A 27529-nucleotide genomic window follows, 5' to 3' on the forward strand; every position below is an offset into this window, starting at 1 on the left:
CAAAGTTCTGTGGGGAAGATCATGTCATCAGACAGTCACTAAATACAATTGGTGCACTGCTAGAGAGAGGGCAGGGCTCAAAAAGGAGTGTGCCATTGCCTGTTTCAGAAGAGGAAGTGGGTGTGACTTTGTAAATGGTTGCTATAGAAACAAGAAATGCTTGTTACATTATACTACATTAACAATGTCATATTTAAATGCTACAAGTTCTTTCTCATAGTACAGAACTGATCTATTAAAAAAAAACACAGCTTTAAAAGACTCTTCTCTCTCTTAAATAGGTGGGATAGGCGAGCTTGAAAACAGGCAGGTTTGTGACCCCTCCTCCCTGTTTTCAAGCTCGCCCCTGTCCCTTCTCTTACTGCTCTGGTCTGTTTGTCTGCTTTACCTCCCCCACTCTCTGACCACTCCCCCCTCTGGCTGCACCTCGGTTCTTCTCCTCCAGCACATTGTCCTATCCTCTCTCTTCTAGCCATGAACACTTCCTAGTCACAAACAGCACCGCCTTCATGCTCCCCTACAGGAGTTGTGACTCTCTTTATCCATATACAGCCAGGGTTGCACCACTGCCAATGCCAGCGGGGAGAGGAGAGACAGTCACTATCCCAGTAGCATGACATCCTCTGTGTTGCAGGGACTGCTCTCCCTGGATGTCCCTCAGCTCTGTCACTGGGCTGCCTCACTCTGCCTCCTGTTAGTGCTGCTCAAAGCTTCCAAGCTTTATCTGAGACGGAGGGAGCTGGTCAAATCATTCCGTCCTTTCCCAGGTCCTGAGTGCCACTGGCTCCATGGGAATATCCATGAGGTAAGAGTATACAGCATCACGTGCGTGGGATTATTAACATGTTATATATGTCTCTCTCTCGCTCTCTCTCTCTCTCTCTCTCGCTCTCTCTCTCGTAATACAGTCTAGCATTTATTGGCAAGTGCACGCTTCATAGTGAGAGTATAAACATACATTACTCAAACCAAGCTCCAACGCAAATGAAGAGGCCGTAAGTAAACTGCAGAATGTAGAATCAAAAATGTGCATTATGTCGGGGGCCAAGACTTTTTTGGTGAGGCGCGGCTCACTTACCCGGCTTCAGTCCACGCATTTCCATGGCAACGTCATTGACGCTGCATTAGAGGTAAGGGGGGGGCATTGACACAGGGGGAGAGCAGGTGGGGGGAGGGGGCGCAGGAAGTTTGTGCACCCCTGCGTTAAGTGAAAAAAGAACAATAATCTAACATTTCGGTCCTTCATCAGGGTTGTGCTGATAACTATATATGTATATATCTAAGTTATGGTGGGTAAAAAAAGTGACAAAAATCGTCCACAGCAAAGCATATAGCAAATGGAAATATTCCTGTATGCTCATTTGCATGTCTTAGACAGGTCTGCAACCCCGCCTTTCACCGTGCTGTGTGCTGGGTGATAATGGTGAAAGGCGGGGTTGCAGACCTGTCTAAGACATGCAAATGAGCATACAGGAATATTTCCATTTGCTATATATATATATATATATATATATATATATATATATATATATATATATATATATATATATATATATATATACACACATACATACACACATACACACATACACACAGATATATGGAGGATAAGCATCCATCCTATCATAATATCTCACTTGCATACTTATTGTAATTAAATAACCATCTCTCTATCATACTGTATTTAATACCGTCTGTTTCTGTATTTCTGGTATACCTGAAGAACCCTGTGCTGTTTGTAACATCAACTATCTGACGGTCCAATAAAGGGTACCACCACACTACCTACAGTACCCCTCGCTCATTTGTGATTTTACTACATTAAAGCCAGGGTTGAACTAAACAGGGCTGTCAGGACTTAAAGGACCGACAGTAATTAGTCAAAGCCATGACTAATTGTAGTTAGTGAAATAGAAATGTTGACTTTGGATAAACTAGTTGTCCATGCTAGTTGTCCATTGTGGCGGCTCCATTATCAACGACCCCAACGGATATTTATCAAGGTCCTTGCAGTCCTATAAATAGTAAAGTGACGTTATTTGTGCTATTTTAGTATTGCACACGCCCATCAAACTGCACCTATTTATCATGTTCTGCACCTGGCTTCTATGCACACTTGCAGCAGACTTAACATGTTTGGTGCCAATTCTTTCATAGGTGATTTAATAATAGATTTCCTGAATTACCTGTCACATTACAATTGCTAGAGAAAATGTATGATATAGAAATGTAGCAGACCGGTGGCAATGAATGCAGAATGCTTCTCCTTGTTGTGGCTGTCTATCAAAGGATAGTGTATAGTGTATAGTGATACAACTACCAGATCTATCGGTCAAAAATCCCTTTGGAATCCCCGAACTTGACTATCCATTGTATTCCCTGCTCTCTTCTGCCACCTTGAGTCTATTACATGATGACATGAACAGACTCTTTGTCATACATTCCATGTCTGTCTACAAAAATGTATTATATAAAAATTAATGCTTCACCTGAGAGCCGCTATTTAATTTGTTTACCTTGACTTATCATTCAAATCAATATGACAAACTCTTATTTATTAATGAAAAATAATTTCACAGGGACGTTAGATTGACATGTCCACCTCATGTTCCTGTACATCCTGGGATGCAGTACAGAAAAAAAAGACATGTAGATACTGTAGTCCTTTCCCGTTTTCCCCTTTTACACACTCTTTGGGGGAGACAGGTAGTTTGTGGCTATCAGGTAAACCAGTGGCTTTCAAAGTGTGGTTATTAGGGTTGCCAGGAGGCTTCTCCAAAAATACTGGACACGATGATGAAAGTAGCGATGAGCTCAAGACACACACGCACACGCGCGCGCACACACACACACACACACACATACCCTCTCATCCTCTCTCTGCTCCATGTTGTTTCTGCCTCACCCCCAGGGTCCTGACACCACCTCCTGAATGGCTGCTACTGGGTAATGCAGCCAATCGGCATGGAGGAAGCTGCCCGGCAACCTAGCAACAGCCCTTGACTCTCCGTGCTCTGGAAAATCCTGTGGTCCAACAAGCTGGTCAGGTCACTATGTCCAGAGCAGGAATACCAGTATAAACATACATGTCCAGTATTACCTCTCATTTTTTACTGGGCAGAGTGTCCAAATACAGGACAGTCCAGTTCAATACTGGGCACCTGGCAGCCCTAGTGGTGGTTGGAGCAATAACAAAAAAATGCCCTTCTGGTGCTTCTCGTGAGCAGTCAGGGTTCTCTGTGACACTAGTATACTGGTCCGGGAAATAATTATTAACATTGAAGTTATGTATGGAACCCATTTTAAAAATCATGAACATTGACTTCCAAGTAAAACCTCCAGGTATCCTTCGGAGTGATAGGGGCCATGAACAGGTTGCAAGGCAGCAGGCCGCTCTACTACCGAAGGGTTGTAAGCACAATTCTGGTGCATTATCTTACATGTTACAGCAGCAAAACATGTAGCACTGCGCAATTTTATATTTAATTTTATTACAGGATTGAAACAGGGGGTCTCTCGGAGCTGGGGAGCCCCTGCTTCCTGAGATACTTACTTCCGTAGGGGGTGACGGTAGCAGCTCCAGCTGGGCTGTGTGGGCCTAACGAAATGGCGGCTAAAATGTCCTGTGTCATGCGGGCCAATAGGAAGCTGTGACGTCATACAATGTGGCTTCCCATTGGCGTGCGTAATTGGGGGCTTTAAACTCCACAGAGATACCGGCACCTCCGAGGTGAGTATCTCAGGAGCAGGGGGTCCCCAGAGCTGAAATTAACGCAGTTCAGCTCCGGAGACCCCCTGCTTCAATAATGTAAATACAATATGTTTGCCATTCACTCTCATAGTCCCAAATGCACTAAGTGCCATTAGGCTAAATAACCTAACGTTAACCTAAATTAACATTAGACTAATCACAAGGCATATGCACATATCTCCCAGGTATCTTAAGGTGTGCTCCCTATTGAGTACAGGTATCTCTCCACAGTTGTTTCAAGGTGTGTTTGAGGGGATTTATATTGCACGTGGGACTCAAGTAAAAGAGGGTGTATTAAACTCTTGGAAAATAATGTCCATGTGGCTCATAATAGGCAATGATATGTTTGTATATTGATTCTGATTATTACATTTGCAAAATAAAAAGTGCAGAAACTATTCTGGAGGATTTGTCACATGAAGTCACTGCTCTAGAATATATATATAAAAAAATTCTACACTATTTATTATATTTGAAGTCTGGACTTTGTCCTACGTACATATTACAATTGCTCTTAATTCTGCTAAATCGAAACTCTTACCCTCTGTTGTTATGTGTGTTGCAGTGTACATGCAACTACACACAAGGGTTCTTTGGATAAGGCTTATTTAATTTAGCCTTAAATCATACAGCACACCAAAAACAAATAGCTTCTCATCAGCAAACAAAAGAAAAATAGCTTATCTTCAGCATGCAAACAAAACAGGTTTTGTTCAGCGTGCAGGACACAACAGTTCATCAAAATGTACTTTGCAAACAGACCTTAAATCAAGCTGTTCTCTCTCCAGAGTTTTCAGGGTATTTCCCTGCTTCAGACAGCATACAAAAAGACAGACCTTATAGCAGTAATCTCTTCAGTAACTCACTCCTGCCTCCTGACCAGCTAGGCTGCATGTGTGCACATCCTGGTGTTTTTAACACAGCTTGATTAGGCAGCTGGGATTCAACTAATTGCCATGAGCTTCCCAGCTGAAGTTAACCCCATCACCGCTGCACTGCAGACTAAACATATGTCTGCCAGGCATATAGCTGGTGGCTTTTATTTACCCTGTCACATTCCTCCCCTGTTAGTGTGTGGCTGGGGCTACGCACGGCTGAAGCCCGACCATCCACCCCTTCTCTAGAAAAGAAATCAGCATTTGCGTTCTCTTTTCCCGGCCTGTGCTGAATCTCAAATGAGAAGGGTTGGAGGGCCATATACCACCTAGTTTACCTAGCATTGGAATCTTTCATACTATTTAACCACTTCAGTGGAGCATGGTCTGTCACCAGAGTAAAATGGACTCCTGTCAGGTAATGCCTTAAAGCCTCGATTGCCCACTTTACTGCAAGGCACTCCTTCTCAATCACTGAGTAATTTTTTTCCCTCGGGAACAATTTCCTACTCAGGAAAAGGATAGGGTGTTCAACTACCTCAAACTGTTGTGCAACACTGCCCCTAGCCCTCTCTCTGATGCATCCGTTTCCACTACAAAAGGCCTGTTGAAGTCTGGGCTTCTAAGGACGGGACCCTCTGATAGACACCTTTTTATGTCCTCAAAGGCTCTCTGACACTCCCTTGACCATACCACTTGTGTAGGGGCACACTTTTTTGTGAGGTCCATTAAAGGGGCTGCCACTTTCGAGTAGTTGGGGATGAACCGCCGGTAGTATCCTGCTAAACCCAGCAGAGAGCGTACCTGCATTTTTGTTTGGGGGGTCGGAACTTCTTTCAGGGCAACAACCTTGTTGGCTAGTGGCCTTACTTTTCCACCTCCCACTGCATACCCTAAGTATTCGGTTTGCTGTGAGCTCTGCCTCTCTTAGAGATTTGAGGACCACTTTCAGCCTATTTAGATGGTCCCGCCAGTGTTTACTATAAATGACAATGTCATCTAGGTAGGCTGCGGCATACGTCAGATGGGGTGTAAGCACATTATCCATGAGTCTCTAAAATGTAGCTGGGGCTCCATGCAGTCCAAATGGCATTGTCACAAACTGGTATAAACCCATGGGAGTGGCAAAGGCTGTTTTGCACTTGGACTTTTCCTCTAAGGGTATTTGCCAGTATCCTTTTGTTAAGTCCAGCGTGGATATATATTCCGCGTTACCAAGGCCGTCAATTAATTCGTCCACCCTTGGCATCGGATATGCGTCAAACTTGGATACCGCATTGACCTTTCGGAGGTCCATACAAAATCTTACCTTCCCATCGGGTTGAGGGACCATAACTAGTGGACTACACCACTCACTGCATGATTCCTCAATTACTCCTAAGTTTAACATTTCTTGTACCTCCTTCTCTACCAGGGCCCTATGACTTTAAGGCAACCTATAAGGACGGGAACGTACATTTACCCCAGTTGCTGTCTCGCTCGCATGTGAAATTACATTAGTTTGCCCTGGTAAATCAGAAAAAACATCATGGAATTGTGTAATTATTGCTAACAAGTCCCCTTTTTGTTCAGAGGACAACTGTTTACCCATTGGGATTTTATCGTCACCCACGATGTTCTCCCGTTGGGGCTGAGGACCCAAGTCCGTTTCCTCCTCCACCGGGTGGATGAATAGAGACCGCTGCATCTTCCAGGGTTTCAGCAAGTTCACATGGTAAATTTGTTTACCCTTCCTGGACCCTGGTTGAGCGATCTCATAATCCACATTACCCGTGCGGAGGAATACTTTGAATGGGCCCTGCCATTTGGCCAGGAGTTTACTCTCGCAATTGGGTAATAATAACATCACCTGGTCTCCCGGGTGAAACACTCTCATGCGAGCATTCTGATTGTAATGTCTCTCCTGACTGTCCTGGGCTGATCTAAGATTCTCCCTAGCAAAATGGCCGATCACATCTAGGCGCTTCCTAAGGTCTAGTAAATATTGCAAGGTATTCTTAGAAGGGGACCGCTGTTCCTCCCAGGAATCCTTTAGGGGGTCTAGGATACCCCGGGGTTGGCGGCCATACAGCAGTTCAAATGCAGAGAATCCCGTGGAGGCCTGGGGAACTTCCCGCACTGCAAACAGCAAAAAAAGGGAGAAGTTCATCCCAGGCCCTCTTTTCTGAATCTACAAATTTCCTCAGCATCCCTTTTAGAGTTCGGTTAAATCTTTCCACCAATCCGTCAGTCTGTGGATGGTAGACCGATGTCCGAACAGACTTGACCTCTAGTAATTTTAAGACATCCTGCATCAATTTAGCCATAAAATTTGTACCTTGGTCTGTCAACATAACCTGGGGAAGTCCAACCCGTGAGAACAGCTCCAACAACTTGTTGGCTACTTGCTTCACCGTTGCTGTTCTCAGGTGGAACGCCTCAGGATATCTTGTTGCATAATCAACTATTACAAGAATAAACCTGTGTCCTTTCGCAGAAGGTCCTAGAGATCCTACCAAGTCTACTTCAATCCTCTCAAAGGGAACTGAAACCAAGGGTAGAGGAACCAAAGGGGCTGGTTTTTGTCCCTTTGGACTAGTTAGCTGGCACTCCAGACATGCCGCACATAACTTAGCAATATCACTGTGCATCCCTGGCCAATAGAATCGGGACGAAATACGGTCCAATGTTTTATCACTGCCCAGGTGACCACCCCAAGGGACAGTATGGGCTAGAGTGAACACAGATTTAACAAACGCCTTGGGAACCAATATCTGTCTGGTGACCTCCCCTGTTTGTGTCTGCCTATTCACCCTATACAGCATATCATTTGATAACTCAAAATGGGGGAATACTATCACCCCCTGTGCATTCAAAATTTGCTCATCAATTTCTACCACCTTGTCATACTGTCTAGCAAGGACTGGGTCTTCCCTTTGCCTCTGGCGAAAATCTGGGAGGTATAGGTCTTGTAAATCTCCAGGGCCCATATCCCCCTCCCTCTGGCCATCCCCAGTCATCACTTGTGACTTCCGGCTATTAGAATGATCACCCTGAGACCCAGATTTCTGCAACCAGTCCTGTTTGTCAGAGCGTCTTTGCTTCCGAGTCTTTTGAACCCGGTGTCTACTGGGAAAAAGGTCTGCCGAGAAGGGGAACAGTTTGCCAGGGTTCTCCTGAGCCAAAGAATAAGGCTCCTGGTGAGAGACTGGAGCCATTAGGTCCAAAAAGAAAGGCCAGTCCAGGCCGAGCACAATGGGGGCAGGGAGCCAAGGAGCGATTCCTACTTCGAGGTAGGCCGCCTGGCCTTTTACCTGTAGCCGGATTTTGGCTGTCGGATACCGCTTTACATCGCCGTGTATACATTCTATACTCCATGGGGAGTCAAAAGAACACACGTTAGGCGGTAACAGTTCCTGGAGGACCAGAGTTTTCCCAGAGCCCGAATCTACAAGGGCATGGACGGTTTTCTCCCCAACCTGGGCTGGAAGTAGCCAGGGCTTGTAACTTTCTCCAGTGAAGGCCGAGGCGACGGTCCTGCTGAAGGAACAATCCATCTGTGGGCAGTCCACGTGCCGGTGGCCTTGTTCTCCGCAGGCGGAACATGGAGAGGGTTCCCTCACAGGAGGGTACCGCGGATAGCGCTCCGCTGGACCGGATACTGGAGACCAGGCATCTGGTGGGTCCTGTGGGCGACGTCCTTGGAGGTTCCTCTCATTTGGCGACCAGCTGACATCATGAAGGGGATGAGGGTCTCGGCGGGGACCAGCATTTGGACTCCGCCCTTGCTGGAACGACTGCTCTTTCCATTGGACTTGGCGGTTGCGTATGAACGGGCCGTAGGTTCCCCGTTGATCCGACCTCCCTTTTTGGGCATCTGCAAGTGCCAGTGGAGTCGGATCCATCGGGTCCAGGACACTCGCCTGCTCCTCAGCTCCAAGGAAGTTCTCCACGAGTCAGACCGCCAAAGCTAGGGTTTCAGCAGCGTGGCGTTTTACTCACGAGCGTGCGGAAGGGGGTATTATCTGTAGGAATTGTTCAAACACCACCTGCTCAAGAATTGCCTCCTTAGTGCACTCCTCGGGTTGTATCCAGCGCGTACGCAAGTCCAATAACCGCTGAGCAAGGACCCGGGGTCTCATCTTAACAGTGTACTTCATGTTCCGGAACTGCTGCCGGTAGGTCTCTGGGGTCAGACCTAAGCGATCCAGTATGGCAGCTTTTACTTGTCGGTAGTCCATTGCCTGATCTGCAGGGAGGCCCTGATATGAGGCCTGGGCTTCTCCTATGAGGAGCGGGGCCAAAGCAGTGGCCCAGCGATCTGCAGTCCAGCCCTGAGCTTCGGCAACCCTTTCAAATGTCAGTAAAAAAGCCTCTGGACCCTCGTTCAGAGCCATTTTCCACAGGAATATTGGGGGTTTGTTTGCAGGTTCGGGACTGGCAGACCCCTGGAATTGGGTCAGCAGTCTGGCCATCCACTCATCTTGTGCTGCCTGCTACTGGGTTAGGAGCTGGGTTTGCTGCTGCAATAGTCTTTCATCTCTCTCTGCTTGTAGTTGGCCTGCTGGCACAGAAACTCTTTTAAATATTCTTCCATTTTTCTCATTCTTGTGTGTGTGTGGCCCTTTTACTGCAGGAACCTTTCAAAATTCCGGCACTTCAGACACCATATGTTGCAGTGTACATGCAACTATACATGTGAGTTCTTTGGATAAGGCTTATTTATTTTACCTTAAAACATACAGCACACCAACAACAAATAGCTTCTCATCAGCAAACAAAAGAAAAATAGCTTATCTTCAGCATGCAAACAAAACAGGTTTTGTTCAGCGTGCAGGACACAACAGTTCATCAAAATGTACTTTGCAAACAGACCTTAAATCAAGCTGTTCTCTCTCCAGAGTTTTCAGGGTATTTCCCTGCTTCAGACAGCATACAAAAAGACAGACCTTATAGCAGTAATCTCTTCAGTAACTCACTCCTGCCTCCTGACCAGCTAGGCTGCATGTGTGCACATCCTGGTGTTTTTAACACAGCTTGATTAGGCAGCTGGGATTCAACTAATTGCCATGAGCTTCCCAGCTGAAGTTCACCTCATCACTGCTGCACTGCAGACTAAACATATGTCTGCCAGGCATATAGCTGGTGGCTTTTATTTACCCTGTCACAATGTGCAATCATTGAACTGAGTTCCACTCTGTGATAATATATGGGAGAGGCTCAGAGATACATTTAAAATGCGGTATTATCACCTCACTAGCAAATACTCTGCCTTCCAGCTGCACCTATTTATTGTGTTCTGCCCTTGGTTTCTATGTCTTGTATTTAATGAAAATCAGCTGCACATACAGTATTGTATCTAAATACAATACAGAAGATTGCTACACTGTCTCTTGACTCTACTACAGTAATTAAGGGGGGGACAACTCCACTCCTCAAGGGTGCTTCAGGATGGTAGCTGGCCACCCCTGTACTAGTTAAAGTGCAGAAACCTCAGTTAATTAAAATAGCTGACATTCCACAGGACGTTATCATTTAGATTAGTTGGGCCAAACTCTTCTAAATCTGCAATCTATATATGGTTCTATTCAGGGGCGTAGCTAGACATGTGCAGGCCCCCGGGGAAAAAAATCTTCAGGGTCCCATTAAAATGAATACTGACGGCTATTTTTCTTTCCCTCCCCCATCCTCTCCCTGATTCTCTCATCATCCCTCCTCATCTCTCCCCATCCCTACTCGTCATCATCCCTCATCATCATCTCTCCCCCTCCTCCTCATCTCTCCCCCTCTGCATCATAATCATCTCTCCACCCTCCTCCTCATCTCTCCCCCTCCTCATCATCTCTCCCCCTCCTCAACATCTCTCCCCCCATCCACCTCTCCTCCTCATCTCTCCCCATCCTCATCTCTCTCTCCCCATCCTCCTCATCATCTGTCCCCCTCCTCCTCCTCCGCCTCATCATCATCAGCTCTCCTCATCATCATCATCATCTCTCCCCCTCCTCATCATCATCTCTCCCCCTCATCATCATCATCAGCTCTCCCCCTCCTCATCATCATCATCATCAGCTCTCCCCCTCCTCATCATCATTATCAGCTCTCCCCCTCCTCATCACCTCTCTCTCTCCCTCCTCCATGCCTACCTGTGGGTGGTAATAGAGACAGGCAGGGGGGGAAGATTGTGTAACGCCGGGGGCCCGCCGCATACTTGAGGATAAGCCGGCAGAGGAATGAGCAAATTTTACAGAGGCAGAGCAAGATGGCCGGGATGGAGCACGCTCTAGCGGTCTGACCCGGAAGTCTTTCTTACTTCCGGTGTCTGCTGCTAGATCTCGCTTCTCCCCGGTCGTCTTGCTCTGCCTCTGTAACATCTGCTCATTCCTCTGCCGGCTTATCCTCTATTTAACGCCGGGGGCCCGCAGCCACATACTATCTCCCCCGCCTGGCTGAAGAGAGATGGGCCGCCGACAGGGAAGGGGGAGAGCGGACCCCCCAAGAGCGCGGGGCCATTGGCTTTGCCCGGGCTATAACCACAACCCTGGTTCTATTTGTGTCTAATTCTTCTGTATGTTAAACCCCAGTTCCGCCAGGATGGGAAGGATTTGGACAAGGTCGCTGCGTGGGCTGAAAAATATCCCTACGGCTTCACGATGTGGCTGGGAAATTTCTTTGCATCGCTGATTATCAGTCACCCTGATTATGCAAAGGCCGTTGTAGCCAGACAGGGTAAGACATTGCTTTTTCAACAAGTACTATGTTTATTTTATTTAAAACAAATGTTTGATGCTTTGTAAAGGTGCAATCACACATAGTCGGCCAGTTGAATTTCTTAGATGCCCCTGAATTCGGACGTGTTTGTCAATCAAGTGTATTCGTTCCCCTTATCCTGTCCTTATCTGAGAACCAATGCAGTTGTGGGGAGGTGGAGGGACTTTGGCTGTACAAGCACTAGCTGATCACACAGTGACATCACAAAAAGGAGCAGCCAGAGGAGATCAAACCCCTCCCAAGTCTAACCATAAAAAGTAAAATACTTATTTGAGTCAGATTTGGGTAAAAGAGGTACGAATTACCCACATGAGACCCCTTCAACATGTCACTGGAATTAGTTCACTTTGGTCCTAGGAGAGATTGCACATTGGATGATGAAATACCATTTATCTAGTTTTATACTACAGTTTCCTAATCTGGAGAACGAAATATTGAGGCAGAAAACGTGTTTTTTTGGGTGTGGAAACTCACACCAGAGAGAGAGAATTCCACGACATAATTCGATGTTAAAGACACCGTATCAGTTATGTTATCTCCCAATGAACCTTAGTGAATCTCCCCTTTTGTTTCCTACAAAGAACTCCAGAATTCTTCCTCCAGCCTCAATCTGTATTTCAATTTTCGGGAAACTTTGGAACTGAATGATCTGTGTGTAGCACACCTCTGACTGTTCTCTTTTTATTCTGCTGTTTTCTTACAGATCCAAAGGACAACATGGCCTATTACTTTATAGTCCCATGGATCGGTACGTACATTAAAACAACTCTGATGCAACAGCATTGCATGGGCTGTAAGATGACAATATACACATACTTATATTTCTTCCAGAAATGGGATATCAAACAGGTGACCTCAAAACCTCTTGGTCATTTACATGTCATTATTATGACAGGTTTAAATTCCCACCCCCTCCTCATCATGAGCAACTAAGGAGGGAATGTCTGGGGTTTTTTAATTAAAGGTCTCCTGGTTGCAGCGCTGGCACAAAACTGGTGCAATGAAACAGCACCAAAATCCTATTGAAAGTAACATTGAACCAGAGCCCTTGATAAATTACCCCATTGTGTCCTGATGCCATTGTGTCCTGACCCCATTGTGTCCTGACCCCATTGTCCTGACCCCATTGTGTCCTGACCCCATTGTGTCCTGACTCCAGCTTTAATCCGTCTAATCCCCATCACAGAGAACTGTAAAATTTTGAGGTTCTACCCGCTCAAACAGGGCGGTATCTAGGGTGCAGTAGGGTCATATTAATCAATAGACTTTACAAATTAGGCAGCCCTACACTAACTTAGAACTCCCAAATTCCTATCCATCTGTAGGCCTGACCCACAATTTGGCAAATATAGACCACACCTATTTTATCCACCAGGATACCTAGGGGGCTATGCACTAAGCTCCGAGCTGAAAAAAATTAGCACGTCCGATAAAAAATTAAGCCGGCGAGCGATTCACTAAGGCCCGCAGCCCATTTTTTATCGGACGTGCCCAAAACTGGCTTATCGTGCGTGCAATGTATTTCCCCCCTGCTATCGCACTTAAGTTCCCGTACGCTAGCTGATTGAAAAAAAAGCCGCTTGTAACATTTGCATGGAGATTTGCCATCTCCATGCAAGGCTGTTACAGGCGATCGTACAATAAATAAATACATTTTAATTATAGTGTACATGAGCAGGGGGTCTCCCGAGCTGAACCGCATTGGTTTCAAGTCCGAGGACCCCCGACTTCAGGAGATACAGGCCCCGTTATGAGGTGCCGGTATCCCCTGCAGAATTTCAATGTCCCAGTCACGTGACGCGGACGCTTGAAAGTGCAGGGGATACCGGCACCTAATAATGGGGCCTGTATCTCCTGAAGTAGGGGGTCCTCGCACCTGAAACCAACGCAGATCAGCTCCGGAGACCCCCTGCACATCTACACTATAATTAAAATGTATATTAAAAAAAGAATTATCAAACATCAATACACGACCCCCATCCGCCCTAACACATACAGTAAAATAATGTGCAAAATAACTATTATCCAGATATGGATAATAGATTATTTGCCCATTATTAAAAACTGCATTAGCATACCTAAATAAAGTCAATAAAAACAGTAGCCAGCTAATCCAATCAATACAAGCAGTAACAACATCAACAATTATTTAATTAAACCATTAACCAATGAAACCAATTAATTCCTAAACAAACTCAAAATGAATAGTAACACTAACCAATCAAACCAATTAATTACAACAACATTAATGAATGTAAACATTAAAAGACAAAGAAATACATTCAAACAATCTCTGAAAGAACCATAAAACGCATTAGCCAACATAATACAACATTAACTACAAACGAACACCAATCGCAAACATTTTATTACATTAAGCAGGGAAAATACAAACAATAACATCCACCTAAGAAACTGACACTAAAAAAACCAACAGCAATACCAAGCCACAAATGCCCCCAAATATTGTCATAATAATGTATTAATCTGTACCCTAAAGTGGTACAGATTAATATATTATCAGCCAATGTGCCTCCCCCAAAAAATCAAAAATCACATCCAATGAAAAAACCTGTAAAAAAAGACATTTACAAACATTGAATATCTTACTTACCATTAGAAGCGGTGGCCCTCCGACTCCCGGGGTAACAGGAAGCTCACGTACCTTGAAGGCCTCCAACAGCATTCGATGCCATCCGCCATGAAGATCCAGCAATGGTACCCAAATCTTCTTTTTTCTTTCTTTACTCACCGTCTTCTATCTTCATCTGTAACCATTTCTTGTTCTTCTTTATCTTCTATCTTCATCTGTCAATCCAAAATACCCCATGTTAAATCCCAGCCGATGCTGTCTCGTCGGCTTCTTAGGCTCAAATGAGGCGTCACGGCCTTAAATAGGGCTTGTGACGTCACATTTAGCCTCAAAATAGTGAACAGCCACCTGATTGGCTGTTCAAACCATGTTCCGACTTTTAATTTTTTTTTTTTACATGACGTCACTTAAAGGGAATGATGCCAGCCAATCAGAATGGCTGTGCTTCATTTGCCTTTAAGATGACGTCACGAAGCCGGCGTCACATGGTATTTCAGCCAATCAGATCGTGGGAAACAATTCCACACTCTGATTGGCTGAAATACCATGTAACGCCGGCCATCTTGGATTTCGTGATGTCATCTTAAAGGCAAATGAAGCACAGCCATTCTGATTGGCTGGCATCATTCCCTTTAAGTGACGTCATGTAAAAAAAAAAAAAAAAAGTCGGAACATGGTTTGAACAGCCAATCAGGTGGCTGTTCACCATTTTGAGGCTAAATGTGACGTCACAAGCCCTATTTAAGGCCGTGACGCCTCATTTGAGCCTAAGAAGCCGACGAGACAGCATCGGCTGGGATTTAACATGGGGTATTTTGGATTGACAGATGAAGAAAGAAGATAAAGAAGAACAAGAAATGGTTACAGATGAAGATAGAAGACGGTGAGTAAAGAAAGAAAAAAGAAGATTTGGGTACCTTTGCTGGATCTTCATGGCGGATGGCATCGGATGCTGTTGGAGGCCTTCAAGATACGTGAGCTTCCTGTTTCTCCGGGAGTCGGAGGGCCACCGCTTCTAATGGTAAGTAATATATTCAATGTTTGTAAATGTCTCTTTTTACAGGTTTTTTCATTGGATGGGATTTTTGATTTTTTGGGGGAGGCACATTGACTGATAATATATTAATCTGTACCAGTTTAGGGTACATATTAATAAATTATTATTACAATATTTGGGGGCATTTGTGGCTTGTTATTGCTGTTGTTTTTTTTCATGTCAGTTTCTTAGGTGGATGTAATTGTTTGTATTTTCCCTGCTTAATGTAATAAAATGTTTGCGATTGGTGTTCATTTGTAGTTAATGTTGTATTATGTTGGCTAATGCGTTTTATGGTTCTTTCAGAGATTGTTTGAATGTATTTCTTTGTCTTTTAATATTGACATTATTAATGTTGTTGTAATTAATTGGTTTGATTGGTTAGTGTTACTATTCATCTTGAGTTTGTTTAGGAATTAATTGGTTTAATTGGTTAATGGTTTAATTAAATATTTGTTGATGTTGTTACTGCTTGTATTGATTGGATTAGCTGGCTACTGTATTTATTGACTTTATTTAGGTATGCTAATGCAGTGTTTAATAATGGGCAAATAATCTATTATCCATATCTGGACTGTATGTGTTAGGGGGGTGTATTTAGTTAGAAATATTGTTTAGTATTTTTGTTGGCACAACATTGGTACCGCAGGCCTGCGGGTCCCAGGACTCCCGCGGGGACCCAGGACAGCCGCGGGGTCAGCCGGGGACACCCGCGCGACCCTCGGCCTCCCTCGGGGACCCCTGTGGGGTCAGCCGGTGACACCCGCCGGCCTGTTTATTGGTTTTGCGCCTGCAAAAAGGTAAACAAAGAATTTTTTCAAAGTCCAGCTTTTTTTATCACCTGCCTTTAGCTGGTGAGCTTTATTCAGCGCAACTTTAACGTACGATCAGTTTGCGTTGCTTAGTGAATCCCGCAGAAGGGCAAGATTCAGCGCAAACAGCTGATCGTACGATCAAAGTTGGACTTAGAAAAAATTTCAAGGAAAAGCCCATTTAACAGCGCAAAGTGCCTGTTTGCGCGGCTTAGTGCATAGTGCTCGGCGGAACTTCACGTTCTAAAAGCACTTTGCGCTCTTAAAACAACTTATCACTGCTTAGTGCGTAGCCCCCCTAGTCTATATGTAGATATTACTTCCAGTACCAACCTATGACTGCCAATATCTGCCTTTATTCTCTGGTAGTTTTTACTACCAACGATTATTTTGTTAATTCACTCACTCCCCCATTATATTATGTATTTGTTTAATAAAGTATAGTTTTGAATTTATACCAGTTTACCCGTTAATGTTTATTCCGGGGATGCAATTACATTTACTCTTGTAAAAATGTGGTGTTTTCTCTATGCTAGTCGCAATCATTAACTACTGTACATCTATTTACAACTTCTCTTACCTTTAGGTGTCTAGAGAGTGCACCTTGTTGGGTATTCTTGTTTCCCTTCATCTGTGGAGAGAAACACAATACAGTATACAATTTGTATCATATTAAAATCGAATACAGGTCAGGTAAGGTCCCATACAGAGGCAGGTCACATTCTCAATTTCGAGGGTGTCGGCGAAATGGTCTTTAACCAAATTGAATAAGAATATTAAAAACGCATGTAAAGATTGCATTTCAAGTATGGCTTTAGTATTAAAGACATATAACTGGTCCGGATCACACCACAAGAGATGTCCAAGAATCTGCTTCCAGTTACACAGTCACTCTTTCTATTTTGTACACAAAACACACATTACACATTTGATATAGCTGCAACGACAACAAAAACAACAACTTTCAGGTGGTACAAATAAAGTTAATACAGTATCTTCTTCCAAAGAAAACTCTCTGGAATACATTGTATTAAATGTATCACCTCCTCCCCCCCCACAAATTCAACTCTTAATAATAAATCCAAAGCCGTTTAAAAGGTGACTATTCTGTCGTTCTAGGACTTTTGGTCACAGCTGTTTTGTCACGACTAAGTCGCCACCAGTATTAAGCCGCCACTCATCTCGGCGCTGGGACATCTCGCCGCCAGCTATTTCGCCACCAAGATAAGCCCCTAAACTTTCCCCTTACCATAAAAAAACCCTAATCCTAACCGCTAATACTAACGCTACCCAGGGCCATCTTAACAGCATTATAGGCCCCCGGGCAAAGCAGTGCACTGGGCCCTGCCAACTCTCCGCTACAAGTCGTAATTTTTCTCCTTCTACCGAGTTAGCGGGAGATTTGAATGTTGAGGCGGGTGATCGGAAAATTAGTGTTAAATTCTGTTCTGTGCATAGATTAGCATGGGAAATTATGCTCTTGGGGCCCCCGGGCAACTGCCCAGCGTGCCCATGCGTTAAGACGGCCCTGACGTACCCCCTACCCTAAAAACCTTAGCCCCTTATCTTTAACCCCTTACCCTAATTCCCTACGCTAAAAACCTTAACCCCTTACCCTAATTTCCTACTGTAAAAACCTAACCCCTTTCCCTAAAACCCTTATCCTTAACCCCCTACCCTAACCCCAAATACCCCTTGAGTTAACATACCTTACTGGCGAAACGGCCGGCGGTTGAGCGTCCAGCGGTGGAACAGTTTTGGCAAGGGATCCCTTGGCGACCAAACTTCGGAGGTGGTTTGATCGCGACCACATGTCCGATTTCGTTAATCTGATTCTGTTCTGATCCATTTTTTTTATGTTTGTATAATTCAGGAAAAGGATTGTTGGTCTTATCGGGGCAAAAGTGGTTCCAGCACCGCAGGCTGCTGACTCCTGGGTTTCATTACGATGTCTTGAAGCCGTACGTGAAGTTAATGGCGGATTGCACCACAATGATGCTGGTAACAACATAATGATAATTAGGCCATGATATCCGCATTAGAAGGACAGCTATGTGGTCCCTTCACCTAGCGCACAGTTATATTTGCCTTGTTTTGGCAAATGCCTTGTGGCTACAATTGAGCAAATTAACGTCTACAAAGAACCAACAACGACAAAAAAATTTTTTTTTCGAATTGAGAAGTCCCCCTCGATAGGGGATATTCAATTATTATAATTAATTATCGTTTAATTGTATAGCACCAACATACTCCGCAGCGGGGTACCGTGGGGTTACAGAGTTATCAAGCGCAAACGGATACAAAAGGTAATGAATGCCCTGCTTGTGGGAGCTTATAATCTAGAAGTAAGGGGCAATGTTGAAACAAGAGGTATAGTGGCTGCTCATTGTGGGACGGAGAGTGCCTCAGGATTGAGTGTGATCCAGCTGCACAGCTGATCCCATTAAGGTTTGAGGGTGTGGATGTTAGGGGGTGTTAGATAACGTGGAGCTTGGTCCAGCTGTACAGCCGGTTCCATTAAGGTTGGAAGGGGATGTTAGGGGGATGTCAAGTAAGCTTCCTTGAGAAGGGGAGTCTTTGAATGTCTGAAACATGGGGAGCGTGGTAGGCAATTCCATTGAGAGGGGGCAGCACAGAAGAAATTTTGGAGGTGGGAGTGAGAGGAGGTCAGAAGGCAGGAGGAAAAGGGGATGTCATGGGCAGAACGCAGGGGGCGCTTAGGGATATATTTGGGGATGCGGGTTGAGATGTAAGGGGAAAAGAGGGGTTCAAGCGCAAATACCGTTTAAGAATAATCAAAGTGAACACACTTGTGGAAACAAAATAAATATATTACATGTGGGAGTAGTGCATCTCCGGAAAAGGACTCAAACCGGCGTCCAAAACAGGTAACTGAAGCGAGGGATCAGAAGCTCAAACACTCCCCAGATATGTGGGAAAATAGAAAGACACAAAATAGTGCGATTGCGTATGAACCAACACTATAATGCAACTTTAAAAATATTTCACTCACAATTGAGAGGCTTAGGAAGGCGTTGTGGTTATTCAGAGTTACCAACTCTTACTGGATTTCTTTCCAACGTGTGTTGATGGATAATTCTCAGGAACAGGACAGGATGATAGAAAATTCCCATATGTGAAGAGACCAGAGAGGACACAAATTGTGTAGATTGTTTTATAGACAAATAAACAAAAGTATTACACTTACATAAGTGTTAGAGTTGCAGGCATGTGGGCTACCCTGGGTCAGAATGTGGATAAGGATCTTGTCTCCTGCTCCTGGATGTAGCACCTGTAGTGGCCGTCCACAGGAAATGCTCTCCAGTTACAGGTAGAAACCAGGAAAAACTTGGTCCAGGATCCTCAGAATGGTCGTCCACAACACTCAGGGAGGCTCTAAGTGGTCTGCTCACTCACCCTATGCGTTTCACTCAAAGAGCTTCCTCAGGGGTTAATGTTATGAAGTTCTGTGTGCCTCTCTGTTCTTTTTAAATGCTTCTCCAATATCGCCGATATGCTGACGTCATCACGCATGATATATTTTTCAGTGAAGGGAAGTGCGTCAATGGAAAGGGTCAGCAGGAATTGAAATGCCTGCTGGATTATGCAGACTTTTCATTATAAGCCTGTTAACTGAATCTGGAATTGTAGTTCAGACTAATTCTACTTTCTGTAGCAATGAAAAGAAAAGAGCAAGTCCCAGAAGGCAGGACTCGCAGAAACTCCAAATAGGGCACTCTGGGTGGGTACAAAAGTATATGTTTATTAAACAAGCAATTGAAAAAAGGAAAAACCAGACATACTCTGATAAAACACCAAAAAAGATATAGTGGACATCTCCTCTACAACTGAAGTCACAGCTAGATACTAATGTTAATAAAGAAATGCTGTAAAGGCACCTATGTGTGTCATAAATGAAAAAGGTGCCTATAGACAAAATTAGTACTAAAGAAAGTACTAACAGTACTAACATTACTCACAGTGATCCCAATGATTTGGGGGGAGGGGGAGGGGGGCCGCGTCAAATATGCCTCTCCCAAAAGAGGGGATGTATGTACAGCCAGCTGTTAAGACTCTGTGCCTCATTGAAAGTGAAAGTAACGATATATATAAGGCACAAGCAGCAACATGATGTATGAGGTAACCCTGGTGGAACAGCACTATCAGTGTTGAAAACACAGTGATGACAAGGTGTAGCCTGTACACTTAAGGGATATCATACTTTCAGTGTAGTAAGGGGTGGAATAAATGATTGCGTAGCACTTCAATATGCAAATGGACCCATTGACACATATAAGGAATAATATAAGGGTGTCTAATGTACTACAAAGTCCACAGAGCTGTTGCTAAACCTAATTAGGCCAGATGCTGTGAACACTTATGTGGAGTATGTCCCATGCAGTATAGAAACCTTAGCGTTGGCTCCGTGAAGACACCAGTGAAGTCCATGCGATTCGGGTAAGAGAATGTTACCCACTCAGAGTGCCCAATTTGGAGTTTCTGTGAGTCCTGCTTTCTGGGACCTGCTCTTTTCTTTTCAATGCTACAGTGGTCTATTCGACTCCAGTGTGGGAGCACCACTTGTATTATATAGGTTTAGTTGTGGGCATTTTATTTATTTGGTAGTACTGTAGTGCTTTTTCAGTTTCTTTGAATAATTCTACTTTCTATAGACTTTTGGCTATTGAAGGGATCTGATGGAACATGCAGCCTTATTGGTCACTAGCTTAACATTTTCAAAAGGTTAATGTAAACAGCAGAATTGTATTTTCCACAGTACTATTCAAATCGATTCACAGTTGATCGTGATGTCTTTATACTCATGCATGACTAGTGGTGAGGGCTATAAGTTGATGTACAATTAGTTACTTTGCTTAAAGTCTTTTCTTTATCTCTTGGAATCTCATTGTTCCAGGACAAATGGGAGACGTTGGTCCCAAAACAGAAGTCAGTGGAGATTTTCCATCACGTCAGCCTGATGACACTCGACAGCATCATGAAATGCGCCTTCAGTTACCAGAGCAACTGTCAGAATGACAGGTCGGTAACGGGAAATTCTGCCTCGTAGATTGATGTTTTGACTTCCACTTTCATAGCCGCCCTATTGGACATTTCCAGTGGGAAACATTGGATTATCTGAGTATTATATTTAATCCATCACTCATGTCATTGTTAATAAATAACCACTGAAAACCCTACCGCAGGAACTCTACTTGGCAACGTATTGTTGGAGTACAAAAGAGTGAAACATCTCAGCCATGCAATATCATTAAGAGGAAACGCTGTATAGTGGTTAAAGTATCAGTTTTGAATACTTTTTTTGTTTCAAGTGAAATAATGCATTGGCAACCTTGTCAACAAGTGTGTTCATATTGGTCTACAATATTAACTTGAGCTATATACTGTAAACCATATTGGCTCATCTCTCCCTGCAGTGAAAACACCTACATCAAAGCGGTGTATGAGCTCTCATACCTGGTGGATCAGAGATTCCGCTTCTTCCCGTACCATAGTGACCTCATTTACTACCTGAGCCCTCATGGATTTCGCTTTCGGCGGGCGTTGTCAGTAGCGCATCAACACACAGGTAACACTGCAACTGATTACACTATAGCTACATATTATAGTCTACATTATGACACTTCCAACCCTTTCAGGTATGTGGTGGATGGGCTCTTTATTCAATATGTCATAACGATAAGAAATACACGTTATCACCCACCCTCCCCCCCACCCCGACTACCACCTGTATATCTACTTCCCTTACACACACAGAGCTCCTCTCTTCTCTGAGACAGATACAGGGAAAGAGAAATTTTTGCTTTGTCCCTAGTCTAGCCCAACCAATTCAAGTACTCCAAAAAGAAATCATCACAATATCATATTACCTGATGTCCGTACGTGGGTGGAGATCTGATCTGGCCAATGTGTGAGCCCTGAGAATTCTGAGACATGTAGCCTTACTCCCTGCGTCCCATTTACTACAAGGGCTTCAGTCTTTTTAGAAATCTGTGCCCAGTTGAGAGATGGGAGTTTAGGAATCACAGAAACTTACCTCCCTCATCATTGTCACTTACTAACATCTGACAATTATCTCTCACAACATGCTGCAGGTCTTTGGGACAGGGTGCCTCTAATACCAATGTTTACTTTTATGTCTCATACTGTTATTGAATTACATCTATATTGACCTGTATTCCTGCATGTTTATACTATAAAGGATCACTGCTAAACATAAAATAACACGATCACTTCCTTGCAAGTCCGGATTCTTTTTATTGGACAATAGAGGGTTTAAAAGATGACTTGAGATACTATCTGAAATTCTGAAGTATTAAAGTGCAGGGTAAATAGCAGCGCTTTCTTTGAGTGATCATTCTCAGTACTGCTTGTAGCTATGTTAATAAATAGGTCATGTTTTTTCAATCAGATAAAGTAATAAAACAGAGAAAGGAATCCCTCAAGCATGAGAAAGAGCTTGAGAAGATCCAGCAGAAGAGACATTTAGACTTTCTTGACATTCTCCTGTGTGCGAAGGTTAGTGGATTCTGACCTCACACTGTCCCTACTCCTACAATCCTGGGGTTACCTGTTCATATAGGTGGAGTAAACTAGGTGTAATCATTTATTTGTTTACTAAAAAGATAATCTTTGATACACAAGGCAGCCTCCCAGCAGAGGTGGTGGAAGCAAGTTCAGGAACAGAATAATAACATTGTTTGGAATGAGGAACGCCCTAAAAAGTTAGGGACATCATGAATGGTCCAAGTGTCACTTAAATTAGTGGTACCGTGTGTAATTCCAGAGGACCGTTGTTAAATAAGGGGGGAGAAATGTTTATTTACCATTTTGAAATAGACTATGCTATATTTCTGCCTTAAGGACAGAACAGGGGGTTATTCATTAAAGTCTGTTACGGGTTAATGCACTCGATTTGGAATTAACTGCCTGTCGGCGGCCCTGGTCAGGATGACTGAGCCACTGATTTGGCCCCCTGTGCTGAAGCAGGGATATCCCTAATACGTGGCCCGTTGATGGCCCTTGGACTGCAGTTGGCCGCCCCTGCTCTACCAGTTCCCCATAAAGCACAATAGGGTTTAAAAAGCACATCCACTTTCCCAGGATGAAAACGGTGAGAGTCTGTCTGACGAGGACCTGCGTGCCGAGGTGGACACGTTCATGTTCGAGGGACACGATACAACAGCCAGCGGGATCTCCTGGATCTTATACTGTATGGCCAAATACCCCGAGCACCAGAAGAAATGCCGGGAGGAGATCAGGGAGGTGCTGGGAGAGCGACACACCGTGGAATGGTGAGAAGCAGCAGTATTACATTTGTACATGTGTGGACCTTCAACTATTTCTATTTTATTTTGTCCTCACCATTCTTCAAAAAGATTTACTAAAGTCAGAAGAAGTAGCACATTCCCTCTCTTAGGCCCCTATTCAATATTCGGTGAAGCTTCATCCTCGTGCTGTGGAATATTTTGGTTCCATTCATTTGTATGGAGCTGAATTTTCCTCCTGCTCGGGGAAGACGTCTTCACACCTTGAAAAGAGGCCTAAGAGTTTTAATTTTCTTCAGTCTTTTCTCTGTGAAATCCCCAGTGCTGCTGTTATATAAACTTGTTCTGTCCAGTATTAACTTGGTCAGTAAAAGTGCTCTTGGCTACATTGGAACCAGTAAATTATAGGGATGCTGGCATTGGAAGGTGCAGTGTATCACAGTGACATTGCCATTGTTCACTGTCTTCCTGCAAGTCATTTTCTTAAGGAGAAAATACATAATATTATATTTGCAGGGAAAGTAGGGCATAAGAACTGGACACTCTGAGACACCCACCTCCCAATTCAAGCAAGTTTTAATATAAAAAATAAACATGGGGAATGCTGCCCCAATGCCAGAGGGGACAGTGGTGCATTGAAAAGAAATGTGGTACTGCCCCTCTAGCAGTGGAGGAGCTAAGGATGTACAGCACAAAATGTCTAATAACATGACATAGTCAGCAATGTTACCTCATTGTAATAAAGAGTAATGGGCAGAGATCGAAAACATTGAGTTGGTATGAAAGTGCTGTTTGTGTTTAATGTGTTTGTCCTTTGCATGGGACCAGGGAAGACCTGGGGAAGATGCCCTACACCACCTCGTGCATTAAGGAGGGTCTGCGGCTCTTTCCTCCAGTGCCAGGAATCGCTCGTCAGCTCAGCAAACCAATCACGTTCTGCGATGGGCGGAGTCTCCCGGAAGGTCGGCCAGCGTTCACCTTCTGTAAAACGTAGTCTCCGGACTGCACTGATGCGTCTAACTTACCCCCTGTCTCTTTCCTTTCTGGCAGGTACTGTTGTTCTTCTGAGTATATACGCCATGAACAGATCTTCCAGCGTATGGGAAGATCCAGAGGTAATTGGAGGGACTTCAAGTTTTGTACTTGATTTTGTTTGCCCCGTGAGCATGAGCAGAACCTAATATTTATGCATTTATAAGGGTTTCCGGAAGTGAGGGAAGCAAAGCAGAGACAAACCCTTTTAACTGGAATCTTGTATCATTGTGTTGTATGTCCCACTAATCCTGTTAATAATCAGGGTGTCCGTGTAAAACAAGCAGAGATGCAAAATGTGTTTGAAATTAAAATGTGAGCCGAATCTGCCCCATGAATTAGAAATAAATGGGACATCCTGGGCCTGTTTAGACATCTCTGTGAGAAGCTTCAGGTTCAGTGTTTCCATGACAACGTTCTAAGCCAATCAGAGTGCTCCATTGCTGAAAGTTCCGTGCATGAATCACTTTTAGGCACAATGTAGTGGGCGCTTTGCTGAAAGGAGCACTCTGATTGGATAATCTTACAGATTGGTTTAGATGCCTGTATAAATACCATATAATGTCAGTCATCTGCTTATTTTCAGGTTTTTGATCCCCTGAGGTTTTCCTCTGAGAATTCATCCAAGAGACACTCACACGCTTTCCTGCCATTCTCAGCGGGAGCAAGGTGAGACACTTTGCACATAGATATTCTTGAAGACAGATTACAGCAGAAAGTCCACAAATTATCAATTTTAGGGAGGAGACGTAGAGAATTCTGAAAACTGAAGCACTTAAAAAATATATAAAATTTTCATTAATAATACTTTTGGTGCATTGCAAAAACAGGCATTGCTATACCCAGCATGACCAAAGAGAAACAACTACAAATATCACTTATATGTGGTCAAAATGAATTACATAATGTACAGTATATGATTAAAAAAAATGTTTTACACACTCCCTGGAAGTAGTACTTCACCTGACAAAAGGACTCAATCCAATCCATGAGATAATAGCGGCAATAAAATCCAGAGCGCAAATAGATCCAGGTACATATGAAAAAAGAGAGAAAAACAGGAATAGTGCAATACAGTAAAAAATAAACGGAATGACTGTGTAATAGATGAATAACCCACTCACATGAGGGGTTCAAGCGATGCAGTTATCCAGAGTAACCAACTCAAGACCATACAGACAACCCCTTGTATATCCCATCAGGACAGAATGAGGAGATGGAGTGACAGAGAAGTGGGGGACGAGGGTGGTGTGGAGGAGTGACAGAGAAGTGGGGGACGAGGGTGGTGGGGAGGAGTCCCAAATAGAAAAGAGATAGAAAAACACCAATGGTGCACATTGCTTTATAACGACAAATATAAATACAGTATTAAACTCACAAGCAGAGTTAATGTGCAAGCGTTGGGACCACCCATGGTCAGATTATGGAAGGAACACAGCACTCCCTCTTCCACCGATGTGCCTGCTGAAATGGCCGTTTCCAGCAGAAGATGTTCACACCCGCTGGCAGAAGAACAATAACCTATTCTCAGCTGAGAGTGCTGCCAAAAGGTCCACCGACACCTGAGTAGTCCTTCAAACGCCTGTGTTGCTCCACCCTATGCGTTTCACTCTTTCGAGCTTCCTCATGGGATAATCATCCTAATGATTATCCCGAGGAAGCTCGAAAACGTGAAACGTGTAGGGTTTGCACTATTCCTGTTTTTCTCTATTTTTTCATATGTACCTGGATCTATTTGCACTCCGGATTTCTTTGTCGCTATATCCAGCATGAGTATGCTTGTTAAAAGGTTGTATCAATTACCAGACAACAGCAAAAGGGGATTAAAGAAGTAAGGTACTGCTGCTTTTAACCATTAATACATAACCCCCCTTTAGTGGATAACGTGCAGTGAGACTTCAACAATTTGTCAGAGGCAGAAAACGAAATCCTTTGCTTTTCCACTTCAACAGGAACTGCATTGGACAGAACTTTGCTATGAACGAGATGAAAGTGGCCATAGCTCTGACTTTACAGCGATTCGAACTGTTTCCCGACCCTGAGAATGAGCCTCTTAAGGTGCCTCAGATAGTGTTACGGTCTGTGAACGGAATTCACTTGAACTTCAAGAAGATTGAACATGAAGGAAACAAGTAGAGGATATGAAAAGACGGGTTTATTGGATTTGTGATGTTATTTACTCTTCATGATCCAGAAGAACCCCGAAACCAGAAATATTATTAAAGAATATGAATGAACTCTGCCCTATCTGATGCTTCCAGGTCTTTATTTAATGAGGATATCTAATTAGGGAAAACGTTTTCTAGTGATAATACAATATTTTCAGTTATAACTCTGAATAGGACATCATTTCCATAGAATTCAATAGTTGTGATGGTGTAAAATATCCCAATGTATCCCACCAGATCGAGCAATGAATCTGGCTACATCTGTACACTCAGACATCTCGTTTGTAAGTACGTCCTGGGAAGGCGTGTGGAGATAGTCATTTGCCCAGGACCTCATGGAGTGTAAGTGACTCAGAGAAATTATACTCACAAGACAGTCAGAAATACCATTAAAAGAAATCTCTGCCTCCTAGGCCTGTCACCTAGTTTCTGATCATATTTTATATGCTCACACCCCATTCATTATATTGTGTAGTTTGTTACATTACACCGATTTTGGAGCTATTATACATTCTGGACAGTTTGTTGCTGTCTAAATTAGCTTTCTATTTGATGTGGACAACATACTGTAGATACAATGTTTTTTAATTTATGTGTTAAATGTATTCTTGTCCCAGGGTTGCCGCAAGTAGCTGCTCACTATGTAAATTTAACTAGTTATTTACTTGTTCAGGTGTGTATTACACCTGGAGTCCCTTTATTTCAATTGTGGTTTCTCCAAGGAGCAGCTAGCTACTTAAGGTTCCCTGGATCTTCCCCCAGTCACTCTTTGACAAAGTACCGATGGGAGCGAAACGCGTCAGAGCGACTACGGGGATGTTGTCTTTTTCACGGCTTCCATTGTCTAGCCTCCTCTCTGGTGCCTGTTTTGCAGTGCTCCGCTTTTTCTCTTGTACTTCTAGTTCCTGGTTACACTTGGATACATCCAGCAAGGGGCGGACTGGCCAGGGGGGAAAAGGGGAATTTCCCCCCAGGCCAGTCAGATTTGAACACATAGGGCCGGTGCGGAGGAGATAAGCTGTATGTGGCACTGTATATTCTGGCCAGCAGGTGGTGCTGCAGAGCTCAGCAAGTCCTCTCCTGGACTGCCTGCAGTGTGCTGTTTTTAATAGGATGTAAGTGTGTGTGTGTGTGTGTGTGTGTGTGTGTGTGTGTATATATATGATGCATGGGTGTGTGTGTTTATGATGCATGGATGTATCACAAGTGTATGTAATCACAAGTGATAT

At 43.8% G+C, this 27529-nt stretch overlaps 1 protein-coding gene across 1 annotated transcript; it reads left to right on the plus strand.

Annotated features, from left to right (window-relative positions):
* Positions 1-399: 399 nt before the first annotated feature.
* On the plus strand, positions 400-26379 carry LOC142503683 (cytochrome P450 4B1-like). Its single transcript, XM_075616266.1, has 12 exons — positions 400-805; positions 11187-11331; positions 12077-12121; positions 17688-17815; positions 20730-20854; positions 21250-21401; positions 22245-22351; positions 22937-23127; positions 23929-24062; positions 24151-24215; positions 24719-24801; positions 26085-26379. Exons 1-12 carry the CDS (start codon positions 614-616, stop codon positions 26266-26268), a joined length of 1551 nt encoding a protein of 516 aa, XP_075472381.1. The 5' UTR covers positions 400-613; the 3' UTR covers positions 26269-26379.
* The last annotated feature ends 1150 nt before the right edge of the window (positions 26380-27529 follow it).

Source organism: Ascaphus truei, chromosome 10, assembly GCF_040206685.1.
Source record: "Ascaphus truei isolate aAscTru1 chromosome 10, aAscTru1.hap1, whole genome shotgun sequence".
In the NCBI taxonomy this organism is placed as follows: Eukaryota; Metazoa; Chordata; class Amphibia; order Anura; family Ascaphidae; genus Ascaphus; species Ascaphus truei.

Coding starts and splice junctions, on each gene's coding strand:
- LOC142503683 (XM_075616266.1), top strand. CDS start 614: ATGACATCCTCTGTGTTGCAGGGACTGCTCTCCCTGGATGTCCCTCAG. Junction 11,332..12,076: donor GGCCGTTGTAGCCAGACAGG/GTAAGACATTGC, acceptor GTTTTCTTACAG/ATCCAAAGGACAACATGGCC. Junction 20,855..21,249: donor AGCAACTGTCAGAATGACAG/GTCGGTAACGGG, acceptor CTCTCCCTGCAG/TGAAAACACCTACATCAAAG.